Source organism: Ailuropoda melanoleuca, unplaced genomic scaffold (genome assembly GCF_002007445.2).
Source record: "Ailuropoda melanoleuca isolate Jingjing unplaced genomic scaffold, ASM200744v2 unplaced-scaffold8342, whole genome shotgun sequence".
NCBI classification, from domain to species: domain Eukaryota; kingdom Metazoa; phylum Chordata; class Mammalia; order Carnivora; family Ursidae; genus Ailuropoda; species Ailuropoda melanoleuca.
The window spans coordinates 13,206-27,499 of NW_023253706.1; the positions used below are offsets into that span (position 1 = coordinate 13,206).

Below are 14,294 nucleotides of genomic sequence, written 5' to 3' on the forward strand. Positions count from 1 at the left end.
ACTGTGAGAGCAAACTGGGGAGAGAAGTGGATTATGAGACTATACATAAAAGCAAGATGGAATATGTTAGAAATGAGGACTAGTCAATATCAGAAGTGATTTAAACAGCTAATGAGTGTCATGGATACTCATATATCCATGTTCATGCCTAATCTGTTAATTTGAGAACAGAACATTGCAGTCAGATTTTTGGTGATAGGTTTAAATTATGTCATAGCTCACATGTGTGATGATAGTGTGTTGATTTTTTTTTGTTTTTATATGTGTGAGAAAGCAGATGACTATATACTTTTCATTCATAATAAGGATATTGAAACATTGGTAATTCTATGACCTAGTTATCATCTCCATAATCTTCCTCATTTTCTTAATTTTCATCATTTCAGTGGCAGCCCAGTTGGCTGGATCCATGGATGGAAGGAATCACTCAGTTGTGGCTGAGTTTGTGTTTCTGGGACTCACTCGTTCATGGGAGATCCAACTTCTCCTCCTGGTGTTCTCCTCTGTGCTCTATGTGGCAAGCATGACTGGAAACGTCCTCATTGTGTTTTCTGTGACCATCGATCCTCACTTACATTCCCCCATGTACTTCCTACTGGCCAGTCTCTCTTTCATTGACTTGGGGGCCTGTTCTGCCACCTCACCCAAGATGATTTATGATCTTTTCAGAAAGCGCAAAGTTATTTCCTTTGGAGGCTGCATTGCCCAGATCTTCTTCATCCATGTCATCGGTGGTGTGGAGATGGTGCTACTCATCGCCATGGCCTTTGACCGATATGTTGCCATTTGTAAGCCTCTCCACTACTTGACCATTATGAGCCCACGAACGTGTGTTTTGTTTCTGGCTGCTGCTTGGGCCCTTGGTGTCAGTCACTCACTGTTCCAACTAGCATTTATTGTTAATTTACCCTTCTGTGGTCCTAATGTATTGGACAGCTTTTACTGTGACCTTCCTCGTCTCCTCAGACTGGCCTGTACAGATACTTACAGATTGCAGTTCATGGTCACTGTCAACAGTGGGTTTATCTGTGTTGGCTCTTTCTTCATACTCCTCATCTCCTACATCTTTATCCTGTTTACTGTTTGGAAACCTTCCTCAGGTGGTTCATCCAAAGCTCTTTCCACGCTATCAGCTCACATCACTGTGGTCCTTTTATTCTTCGGTCCAACCATGTTTGTCTATACATGGCCACATCCCAATTCACAGATGGACAAATTTCTTGCTATTTTTGATGCAGTTCTCACTCCTTTTCTGAATCCAGTCATCTACACATTCAGGAATAAAGACATGAAGGCAGCAATGAAGAGAGTATGCAGACAGCTAGTGATTTACAGGAGGATCTCATAGGTAATATAAGGCCTTCTCACTAATCATGGTATAGCCTCTTGTTTCTATCTTTGATATTTTGAATTCAGAAAACTTGAGACATCAAATATGGATTTGAGTGTTGTCACAGCTGTAACCTAATTCTTATTTGATGAATGTATTTATTCCTTATGAAAAGTGAGCCATGAGAACAGTATACCTTTCTATCTATGTAAATCCCATTTAATTTCTTTCAGCAGTGTTATATAGTTTCTGGTGAACAGGTCTTACATATCTTTCTTGAGATTTACTCCTATTTTAATTTTTTGTGCTTTTCTAAATGATATTTTTAAATTTATAATCATTTATTGCTAATATATAGAAATATAATAGATATTTTGTTTATTGGCATTGTATTTTGAAAACTTGCAAAATCTTTTACTTCTACTTGTTTTTTTATAGAGTAAGTAGGATTTTCATCATAGATGATCATGTTTTCAGTGCATAAAGACATTTTACTTCTCATGTTCTAGTATGGATCATTTTATTCATTTTTGTTGCCTTATTGTACTTGCTAAGATCAAGCAGCGTAGTGCTGAATACAAGTGGTTAGGGAAGACATCCTTGACTTATTTTTATTCTTATGAGAAAAGCATTTATTTTCACCATTAAGTATGATACTAGCTGTAGGTTTTTAGTAGAAGTTTTTTATCAGGCTGAGGAAATTCCTTTCTATTTAGTTTGCTGAAAGTTTTTAAAATCGGGAATAGATGTTGGATTTTGAAACAATGCTTTTTCTGGTTTAGTATCAGGGTAATGCTGGCCTTATAGAATATATCTCCTTGTATTAAATTTATTGCAGGAGTTTTGTAGAATTCTTATTGTTTCTTTCTTAAATGTTTGGTAAAATTTACCATAGGAAGTCATTTTGGCCTGCAGTTTTCCCTGTGGAAACGCTTTCAACTGTAAATTCAGTTTTCGGTAGGCTGTGTCTTCTAAGAAATTTATATATTAATCTGTGTTATCAAATTTATTGGAAGAAGTTGTTCCTAATATTCTCTTATTATGAAATATCTATAAGACTTGTAATGTTTTCCTCTATTTCATTGTCTATTGGTAGTTTATGTTTTTTAAAAAAAAATTATCAGTGTTTTAGAGGTTTTTCGGCTTCCGTTTTTTATTGCAGTAAATATATATAACATATATGTTTCAGGTGCATAACATTATAATTTGACATCTGTGTACATGACAAAGTGATTACCACCAAAAGTCTAGTTACTATTCATCACTGTACAATTGACCTTCTTCACCCACCCCCAACATACTTTGCCTTTGTTGACTACCAATCTGTTCTCTGTATCTGTAAGTTTGGTTTTGTGCTATTTCGTTTGTTTTAGGCTTTTTTTTTTTTTTGATTCCACATATCAGTAAAATCATGCACTATTTGTCTCTGTCTGCCTTACTTCACTTAGCATAATAGCCTTGAAGTCCACTTATGTTGTTGCAAATGACAAAATTTCCTTTTTCTTTGTGCCTGAGTCGTTTTCTGTTGTTTATATAGACCACATCCTCTTTATCCATTCACCTATTGTTGGATAGGTGGATTAGGATAATGGATTAGGTTGCTTCCATATGTTGTCTGTTGTAAATAGTGCTGCTATTAACACAATAAACATAGTGATCCATATATCTTTTCACATTAATGTTTTCATATTCTTTGCATAAATACCCAGAAGTGGTATCGCTGGATCATATGGTATATCTTTTCTTAATTTTCTGAGAAACCTCTACTGTTTTCCAGAGTGGTTGTACCAATTTACATTCCCACCAACAGGGCAGAAGAGTTCCTTTTTCTCCTCGTTCTCTACGACACTTGCATCTTGTCCTATTGATAATAGCCATTCTAACAGTGTGAGGTGGTAACTCATTGTGGTTCTGATTTGCACTTCCCTAATATTTAGTGATCTTAAACATCTTTTGTCTGTTGGCCATCTGTATGTCTTCTTTGGAAAAATGTCTGTTCATGTCTTCTGCCCATTTTTTAACTGGATTATTTGTCTTTTGGGTGTTGTTTGGTAAGTTCTTTACAGATTTTGGATACTAACCCTTAATCAGACATATCATTTGCAAATATCTTCTCCCATTCTGTTGGTTGCCTTTTAGTTTTCTTGATTGTTTCCTTCACTGTGCAGAAGCTTTTTATCTTGATGACGTCCCAATAGTTTACATTTGCTTTTGTTTCTTTTGTCTCAGAAGACGTATATAGAAAGAAGTTGCTATGGCTGATGTCAAAGAGGTTATGCCTGTGTTCTCTTCTAGGATTTCTATGGTTTCCTGTCTCACATTTAGGTATTTCATCCATTTTGCATTCATTTTGTGTGTAAGAATGTGGTCAAGTTTCATTCATTAGCATATAGTTGTCAATTTTTTCCCCCAAACCATTTGTTGAAGAGACTTTTTCAAAGGATATTCTTTCCTGCTTTGCTGAAAACTAATTGACCATAAAGTTGTGGGTTCATTTCTGGGTTTTCTGTTCTGTTCTATTGATCCATGTGTCTATTTTTGTGCCAGTACCATACCGTTTTGATGACTACAGCTTTGTAATATAACTTGGAGTCCAGAATTGTGATGCCTCAAGATTTGCTTTTCTTTTTCAAGATTGCTTTGGCTACTTGGGGTCTTTTGTGGTTCCATACAAATTTTAGGATTCTTTTTCTAGCTCTGTGAAAAATGTTGGTGGTATTTTGATTGGGATTACGTTAAATGTGTAGGTTGATTTGGGTAGTATAGACATTTTAACGATATTTGTTCTTCTAATCTATGAGCATGGAATGTCTTTCCATTTCTTTGTGTTGTCTTAAATTTCCTTATCAGTATTTTATAATTTTCAGAGTAAGGTCTTTCCCCTCTGATTAGGTTTATTCCTAGCTATCTTATTTTTGGTCCAGTGGGATTGTTCTCTTAATTTCTCTTTCTGCCGCATCATTGTTGGTATAGGAAAATGCAACAGGTTTCTGTATGTTGATTTTTTATCCTGTGACATGAATGAATTTATTTATCAGTTTTAGAAGTTTTTTTGTTAGAATCTTTCAGGTTTTCTATATATAGTACCATGTCATCTGCAGATAATGAAAATTTTACTTCTTCCTTACTAATCTGATGCCTTTTATTTCTTTTTATTGTCCAATAGCTATGGCTAGGACTTCAGTACGATGTTGAATAGAAGTGGTGAGAGTGGACATCCTGGTCTTGTTCTCGACCTTAGGGGAAAAGCTGTCAGTTTTTCCTATTAAGGATGATGTTTGCTGTGGGTTTTTCATATATGGCCTTATTATGTTGAGATATGTTCCCTCTAAACCTACTTTGTTGAGGGTTTTTTATCTTGAATGGATGGGGTACTGTGTTAAATACTTTTTCTGCATCTGTTGAAATGATCATATGGCTCTTGTCCTTTCTCTTATTGATGTGATGTATCATGTTGATTGATTTGTGGATATTGAACCACCACTGCAACACAGGAATAAATTCCACTTTATTATGGTGAATGATTTTTAAAAATGTATTATTGGATTTAGTTTGCTAATATCTTGTTGAGGATTTTTTTTTAGTTTCAATATCATTTAATTCTGCTCTAATCTTTATTATTTCCTTCCTTCTGCTGGTTTTAGGTTTTGTTGTTCTGTTTCTAGGTCTTGTAAGTGTAAAATTAGCTTGTTTATTTGACATTTTTCTTGTTTCTTGAGACAGGCACATATTGCTGTAAACTTCCCTCTTAGAACTGCTGTTGCTGCATCCCAGACATTTTGCATTGTTGTGCTTTGATTTTCATTTGTTTCCATGTGCCTTTTTAAATTTCCTTTTTGATTTCCTGATTGACCCATTTGTTGTTTTACTTAACCTCCATGTATTTGTGGTCTTTCCACATTTTTTGTTGTGGTTTACTTCGAGTTTCATAACATTGTGGTCAGAAAAGCTGCATATGGTAAGACTTTGATCTTCTTGAATTTGTTGAGGTTTATTTTGTGACCCGATATATGAACTATTCTAGGGAATGTGTCATGTACTCTTGAAAAGAATGTGTATTCTGCTGTTTTAGGATGGAATGTTCTGTATGTATTTGTTAAGTCCATCTGGTCCAATGTGTGATTAAAAGCCATTGTTTCTTTGTTGATTACCTGTTTATTTTAATTGGTTTTTTAAACTTTTTATTTATTTATTTGAGACAGAAAGAGAGTGCACGAGAGAGCAGGAGTGAAGGGGAGCAAAAGGAGAGGGAGAAGCAGGCTCCCCACTAAGCAGGGAGTCTGATGCGGAACTCGATCCCAGGACTTTTGGATCATGACCTGAGTCAAAGGCGGACGCTCAACCAACTCAGCCACCCAAGCACCCAGTTAAGCGGTTTTGATGATGTGTCCTTTGATGTAAGTGGGGTGTTAAAGTCACTACTATTATTGTGTTATTATCGATTAGTTCCTTTATGTTTGTTATTCTTTTATATACATGGGTGCTCCTAGGTTGGGTGTGTAGATATTTATAATTGTTATATCTTCCCATTGGAATGTCCCCTCTATTATTATATAGTGTCCTTCTCTGTCTCTTGTTATAGTCTTTACTTTAAAGTCTGTTTTATTTTGGGTCTCTGCTCCTCCCTGCTCAGCAGACAGCCACAGCTTCTGGTGCAGTGCCAACTTGAGACAAGATGGTGAAGGTCAGAGTAAACGGATTTGGCCATGTTGGGTGGCTGGTTACTATGGCTGCTTTTAATTCTGGCAAAGTGGATATTGTCACAATCAATGACCCCTTCATTGACCTCAGCTACATGGTCTATGTGTTCCAGTATGATTCCACACATGGCAAATCCCATCACACAGTCAAGGCTTAGGATGGGAAATTTGTCATTATTGAAAGCCTATTTCCAACTTTCATAAGTGAGATTTCACCATCAAATGGGGTGATGCTGGTGCTGAGTATGTTGTGGAGTCCACTGAGGTCTTCATCACCATGAAACCTGGGGCTCACTTGAAGTGCGAGGCCAAGAGGATTATCATCTCTGCCCCTTCTGTGGATGCCCCCATATTTGTGATGGGCAACACCTCATGCACCACCAACTGCTTGGACTCTCTGGCCAAGGTTATCCATGACAATTTTGGCATTGTGGAAGGACTCATGATCACAGCCCATGCCATCACTGCCACCCAGAAGACTCTGGACAGTCCCTCTGGGAAGCTGTGGCACGATGCCCAAGAGGCTGCCCAGAATACCATCTGCTTCTACAGTGCCACCATTCTGTAGGCAAGGTTATCCCTGAGCTGAATGGTAAGCTCACTGGCATGGCCTTCCATGTCCCTACCCTCAGTGTGTCAATTGTGGATCTGTCGTGCCTCTTGGAGAAAGTTGCCAAACACAAAGACGTCAAGAAGGTAGTAAAACAGGCATCGGATGACCTCCTCAAGGACATCCTGGACTATGCTGAGGACCGTATTGTCTCTGTGACTTTAAGAATGACACCCACTCTTCTATGTTTGATGCTAGGTCTGGCATTGCTCTCAGTGACCACTTCGTTAAGCTCATTTCCTGGTATGAGTGAATTTGGCTATAGCAACTGGGTGGTGGATGTTATGGTACACATTACCTCCAAGGACTAAGAGCTCTCTGAACCACCAGCCCCAGTGAGAGCAAGAGGAAGAGAGAGGCCCTCAGCTGCTGGAAATTATTTGCCATAACTCATCCCCAGTACACTGAGAATCTCCCAACCTCTGTAGTTTCCACTCCTTGAAGAAAGGGAGAGGCTTGGAGAGCCCTACATTGTTATGTACACCAATAAAGCACACTGTACCCAGCCAAAAAAAAAAAAAGTCTATTTTGTCTGAAATAAGTATTGCTACTCTGGCTTTTTTCTTTCTTTTCCTTTCTTTTTTCTTTTCTTTTCTTTTCTTTCTTTTTTCTTTTTTTTTTAAGATTTTATTTATTAGAGAGAGAGCATGAGTTGGGGGGAGGGGCAGAGGGAAAGGGACAAGCAGACGAGCCCCATGCAGGGCTCAATTCCAGGACCCCAGGATCATGACCCGAGCCAAAGGTAGATACTTAACTGACTGAGACACCCAGATGCCCCCACTTTGGCTTTCTTTTGATATCCATTTGCACGATAGACATTTCTACATCCTCTCACTTTCAATCTGTGGTGTTTTTAGGTCTGAAATGAGTCTGTGGGGCACCTGGGTGGCTCAGTTGGTTAAGCAGCTGCCTTCGGCTCAGGTCATGATTCCAGGGTTCTGGGATAGAGCCTCACATTGGGCTCCTTGCTCAGTGGGGAGCCTGCTTCTCTCACTGCCTGCCACTCCCCTTGCTTCTCTCTCTCTGATAAATAAATAAATAAATAAATAAATAAATAAATAAATAAATCTTCTAAAAAAATAAAATAAAATGAGTCTGTTGTAGGTGTCATATAGATGGGTCTTGTTTTTTATCCATTCTGTCACTCTGTGTCTTCTGACTGGGGCGTTTAGTCCATTTACATGAAAAATAATTATTGATAGATATGTATTTATTGCTATTTTGTTACTTGTTTTGTGGTTCAGAATATTGTCTCTGATCCTTTTTTATCTTTCTTGTTTTGTCGATTCTCTTTAGGAATATATTTAGATTTTTTTGGTCGTTATTCTTTGCATGTTTATTAGTGGTTTTTGGTATATGGTTACCATCCGTTTTGTATATAATCTCTTTTGCATATAGCAGTCTATCTTAAGTTGATGTCATTTAAGTTTGAACTCATTCTTTCGTCCTCTCCCTCCCGTGTTTTAGGTATATGTTAGTATATATAATATGGGTTTTTTTGTGATTTCTTTGACTGTTTTTTTTTACAGAAATATTCATTTTCACTGCTTTTATGTTTCCCATTTTTATATTGTCCCTTTTGTTCTGTCCTTTCCATTCAAAGTCCCCTTTAGTATTTCTTGCAGGGCTGGTTTATAGTCACAAACTCCTTTAGTTTTGTTTTTCTGGGAAACTCTTTATGTTTCCTTCTATTCTGAATGATAGCTTTGCTAGAAAGAGTATTTTGGATTGCAGATTTTTTCCAGTTCAGCACTTTGAATATATCATGCTGTTCCCTCTGGCTTGAAAAGCTTCTGCTGAAAAATCTCCTGCTAGTCTTATGGATTTTCCCTTGTAGATTAATGACTTCTTTTGTCTTGTGGCTTTTAAGATTTTTTTATCACTAAATTTGCAATTATAATATGTCTTGGTATGGGTCTGATTTTGTTGATTTTGATGACAGTTCTCTGTGCCTTCTGGATCTGGATAGCTGTTTCATTCTTTAGGGAAGTTTTCAGCTATTATTTCTTCAAATAAATTTTCTGCTCCCTTTTCTCTCTCTTCTTCTGGGACTCCTATAATATGAATGTTATTACGTTTGATGGATCAGGGAGTTCCCTAAGTCAATTATTGTTTTGCACAATCCTTTTTTCTCTCTTTTGTTCAGCTTGATTGCTTTCCATTACTCTATCTTGTAGGTCACCAGTTCATTCCTTTGCTTTTTCCAGCCAGCTGTTCATTCCATCAGATATGTTTCTCATTTCATTTTTAAGACCTTTATCTCTTCTATGTTATTCCTTATCTCTGTGTTAAGGGTCTCATGAATGTCTTCCACTCTTTTCTCAAGTCCAGTGAGTATCCTTATGGTCATTAAATTATCTCTCAGTAATGTTACATATATCTGTTTCACTTAGATCTCTGGCATGGCTTTTTCCTGTTCTTTCATTTGGGATAAATTTCTCTGTCTTCTTATTTTGTCTAAGTCTTTGTGGCTGTGGTCAGGAAGGTCAGCTATGTCTCCTGTTCTTGAGAAAGATGGCATTATGAAGAAGAGATCCTATGGTGCCCTGTTGTGCATTACCCCTGTTCTCCACTGCCTGGTGCTTCTGGGAATGTCTCCAATGTATGTTGTGTTTACTGTTTTGCCCTGGCTGCTCTATTGTTTGGGCCAGTTGTCTACAGAGGCTCTCTTTACTTGTGGGCAGTGTGTAGTCCCTGGCCTGAATGTGCCATTTTAACTAGGTGTGCTCTGGTCTGCTTCTGAAATGAGATCTGTCACCAACACCACTAGAGCTGAGGCTCTGCAAAACTCCTGAGTTGGGAGTTGCAGTGTGAGTAGGGGGTTAGGCTGAGACTGAGGCAAGTATGACCAGGAGAGAGGGATGGTTCCACTGGAGTGTGCAGTGGGGGATTTTATAGGGCAGGACTTGGTGTAAGCAAGTTACGTAGCAAGTTTCAGCACTGTGCTGGTTCCTGAAGGTTGCCCTGTACTTATGCTGAGGGGCATGGGAGGAAAATGGCACCTGCCAGTTCCTTTATTCCCAGAGGGGTCTTTTAGTGAATGCTGCCTCTTTGGGATGTACTCTTGGATGAGTGATTAACCTCCTCACTGTGTGCCCCATCCACCCTTCAGATTGCTATTTCCCTGTTGTAGGCCAGTGGGTTATTTGCCTGCCTTCTCTCCTGGAGCAGTGCAGTGCTCCGTGTGCTCTATCCTAGCCACACCCACTGACCTTTAAAACTCAAAGCTTTAAACCTTGATGGTTGCAAGAACTCATGAAATTCAGGCCTTCCAGCTTTCCAAGCCAATTGCTTTGGGGATTTATTTTCCCCATGTGCTCCCTTGTGTGCTAGTCTGGTTCTTCCCCATCTCTGTGACTGTGGCTCCTTCCCACTGCAGCAGCAATGATATGTTTATCTCCCAAATTGTATCTCTGCACTTCCTACCTTCTTTGATGTGGCCTCTTCTCCACCTTTAGTTGTGGAGTTTGCCAGTCTTCAGGTCAATTTCCGGGCTATCTAGGATGATTTGATAGTTATCTAGTTGTATTCATGATATTCATTCAGTGCTCACTTTGGCTACACATGCACTAAGAAGATATGGTATATATATCTATATGATGGAATATTACTGTGATCAAAAAGAATGAAATCTTGCTATTTGCAATGACGTGGATGAAACTAGAGGGTATCATGCAAAGCAAAATAACTCAGAGAGAGACAAATACCATATGATTTCACTCGTATGTGGAATTTAAGAAAACAGATGAATATAGGGGAAGGAAAGGAAAAATAAAATAAGATAAAAACAGGGAGGCAAACCATAAGAGACGACAGTTAAGAGAACAAACAGGATTGCTAAAGGGGTGGTGGGTGGGAGGATGGGGCAAATGGGTGATGGGCATTAAGGAGGGTGCTTGTTGTAATCAGCACTGGTTATTTATATACAAGTGATGTAACCCTAAATTTTACCCGTGAAACTAATACTACACTATATGTTAACTAAACTAAATTTAAATTTTGAATGAAAAGAAAGCTGTGTGTTTTTTTTTGAGAAGATAAACAAAATGGACAAAAATTTTGCTAGAGAAATAAGAAAAAGAAGACACAAAATTACAAATGAAAGAGGACACTGTAAATGATACCACAGAAATACAAAGGATGACAGTGATTACTTATGAAAAATGATATTGTGACAAATTTCTAGAAATATATGATCTACGAAGACTGAATCATAAATAACAGAATTTGAGTAGACCAATAATGAGAAAGATTAAATCAGTAACCAAAAACCTTCCAACAAAGAAAAGCCCAGGATGAGATGGCTTCACTGGTGAATTCTATCAAATATTTAAAGAAAACTTAATAGCAATCCTTTTCAAACTCTTCTAAAAAATTGAAGAGGAGTGAATATTCTCAAACTCATTCCACTAAAACAGCATTACTCTAATACCAAAGCTAAACCATGGCATTACAAGAAAAGAAAGCTGCAGGCAATATTCCTTATGAATATAGATGCAGAAATTCTCAACAAAATATTAGCATACAAAAATTCAAAAGCATATTAAAAATTTATGTACCATAATCAAGTAGGATTTATCTCTGGGATTTAGGGATGGTTTAATATATGCAAATCAGTAAATGTGACATGTTATCAGAATGAAGGATAAAAATCATATCATCTCAATAGATGCTGGAAAAGCATTTGACCAAATATATCCTTTCATGGTAAAGACAATAAATTAGGCATAGAGGGACAATAACTTAATATGATAAAGGCCATATATGACAAGTGCACAAGTAATACAATACTCGACAGTGAAAAGCTGAAAGCCTTTTTTCTAAGATCAGGAATAAGACAGTGCTGCTTTCTTGCCACTTTTATTACACATAATTAAGCCAGAGCAGTTAAAAAAGAAAAAGAAATAAAGGTCATCCAAATCAGAAAGGAAGAAATAAAACCATCTCTATTTGCAGATGACGTGATGTTATATGAGAAAAGCCTAAAGACACCACCAAAAAAACTGTTAGAAGTAATATATGGATTGGGGCGCCTGGGTGGCACAGCGGTTAAGCATCTGCCTTTGGCTCAGGGCGTGATCCCGGCGTTACGGGATCGAGCCCCGCATCAGGCTCTTCTGCTATGAGCCTGCTTCTTCCTCTCCCACTCCCCCTGCTTGTGTTCCCTCTCTCGCTGGCTGTCTTTATCTCTGTCAAATAAATAAATAAAAAATCTTTAAAAAAAAAAAAAGAAGTAGTAATATATGGATGGGGAAGTGGGCGGACTCGCGGACCGGCACATGAGAGACAGCAGACTGAGACCATGAGCTGGGGAACATGCACCTCCAGACTGAAACGGAGCTCCGGTGTGCTCACTGGAACCAGACTGAGACCGGGAGCTCAGGGAGCACTCAGGGGTGGCTGGCGGCTGGCAGTGTTAGAAACACAAAGGACAGAGATGCGCCGGCCCTGGAAGTGAGGGCTGGGATGCCGGGTGTGGGGCGCATATCATGGGACGCTGCAGGGTTGAGCAGCACCAACAGAAACAGAGTTAAACTGGCCATAACATCAGTGGAGAATGGTCCGTGATCCCTCTGTTCTGAGACAGAGGCTGAGATTTGGCTGCTGCTGCTCTGACTCTCAGAAAAGGCACAGCAAACTGCCAGGGAAAGCCGCCAGAGAACAAAAGCCTGGAAATACCGGCTCACAGTGTGCCCATCCCCATCCCCTCTCAGGGGACACGGAGACTCTACCGAAACAGGGTTGCCTCAGTATTGGCGTGGCAGGCGCCTCCCCCAGAAGGCAGGCTGAAAAATCAAGAAGCCCACATCCTTAAGATCCCTATAAAACAAGGGTGCATGGCCTGAGTCCCAGTCAAGAATTTGGGATCTGGACAATCCCACAACCTCTCCTCATCAGAATGACGAAAAGGAGAAATCCCCCCCAAGAAGAAAAGAATGAGTCTGTGGCCTCTGCCAAGAACTAATGGATATGGATATAACCAAATTATCAGAAATGGAATTCAGAGTAACAATGGTCAAGATGATGTGTAGACTTGAAAAAAGTATTAGCGAAAATTTTACTGAGAATATAGAATCTCTAAGGGCTGAAATGAGAGCGAGCCTGGCAGAAATTAAAGATTCTATGAGCCAAATGCAGTCAAAACTAGAGGCTCTGATGTCCAGGGTGAATGAGGCAGAAGAACATATCAGCGAATTGGAGGATGGGTTAGTAGAAGAAAAAGCTAAAATAGAATCTGGATTAAAAAAAAATCCAAGCTCAGGAATGTAGGTTACGGGAGATTACTGACTCAATGAAACGATCCAATGTCAGAATCATTGGTATCCCCGAGGCGGTGGAGAAAAACAGAGATCTAGAAGAGATATGTGAACAAATTGTAGCTGAAAACTTCCCTAATCTAGTGAGGGAAAAAAGCATTCGTGTCCAAGGGGCAGAGAGGACCCCCACCCCAAGCTCAACCACAACAAACCTACACTACGTCACATCACAGTGCAATTCGCAAATATTAGATCCAAGGATACAGTATTGAAAGCGGCCAGGGCAAAGAAATTTCTCACGTACCAAGGCAAAGGTATCAGAATTACGTCAGACCTGTCTACACAGACCTGGAATGAGAGAAAGGGTTGGGGGGGCATTTTTAAAGCTNAAGAGAAAGGGTTGGGGGGGGCATTTTTAAAGCTCTTTCAGAGAAAACCATGCAGCCAAGGATCCTTTATCCAGCAAAGCTGTCATTCAGAATTGATGGAGAAATAAAGACGTTCCAGAATCGCCAGTCATTAACCAATTTCGTAACCATGAAACCAGCCCTACAGGAGATATTAAGGGGGGTTCTATAAAGGTAAAAAGGCCCTTGGGGCTCCTGGGTGGCACAGCGGTTAAGCATCTGCCTTTGGCCCACGGCGTGATCCCAGCGTTATGGGATCGAGCCCCACATCAGGCTCCTTCGCTATGAGCCTGCTTCTTCCTCTCCCACTCCCCCTGCTTGTGTTCCCTCTCTCGCTGGCTGTCTCTATCTCTGTCAAATAAATAAATAAAATATTTAAAAAAAGAAAGGTCCCAAGGGTGATACAGAACAGAAAGTCACAACCGAAACAAACAAAGACTTTACTGGCAACATGGCATCATTAAAATCATATCTCTCAGTATTCAGTCTCAATGTAAATGGCCTAAATGCTCCCATAAAATGCCACAGGGTTGCAGATTGGTTAAAAAGACATGACCCATCCATTTGCTGTCTACAAGAGACTCATTTTGAACCTAAAGATACATTCAGACTGAAAAAAAAGGGTGGAATACCATCTTTCACGCCAATGGACCTCAAAAGAAAGCTGGAATAGCAATTCTCATATCAGACAGATTGTATTTGAAACTAAAGACTGTAGTTAGAGACACAGAAGGGCACTATATCATTCTTAAAGGATGTATCCAACAAGTGGATATGAGAATTATAAATATATATGCCCCCAATAGGGGAGCAGCAAGATATACAAGCCACCTCTTAACCAGAATAAAGAGACATATAGATAAAAATATGTTAAGAGTAGGGGACATCAACCCTCCACTATCAGAAATAGACAGAGCATCCATGCAGAAAATTGACAAAGAAACAAGGGCTTTGAATGCCATACTCAACAAGTTGGACCTCATAGATATA

At 39.1% G+C, this 14,294-nt stretch overlaps 1 protein-coding gene and 1 pseudogene across 1 annotated transcript; both read left to right on the forward strand.

Annotated features, from left to right (window-relative positions):
- Positions 1-409: 409 nt before the first annotated feature.
- Positions 410-1,348, forward strand: LOC100472567 (olfactory receptor 4F3/4F16/4F29). Its single transcript, XM_002931255.4, has one exon. It carries the CDS (start codon positions 410-412, stop codon positions 1,346-1,348), a length of 939 nt encoding a protein of 312 aa, XP_002931301.4.
- A 4,657-nt stretch (positions 1,349-6,005) lies between these two features.
- On the forward strand, positions 6,006-6,972 carry LOC100472319 (annotated as a pseudogene).
- Positions 6,973-14,294: the final 7,322 nt, after the last annotated feature.

Excerpts from the sequence above, each read along its gene's own strand:
- LOC100472567 (XM_002931255.4), top strand. The coding sequence starts at position 410 with ATGGATGGAAGGAATCACTCAGTTGTGGCTGAGTTTGTGTTTCTGGGA.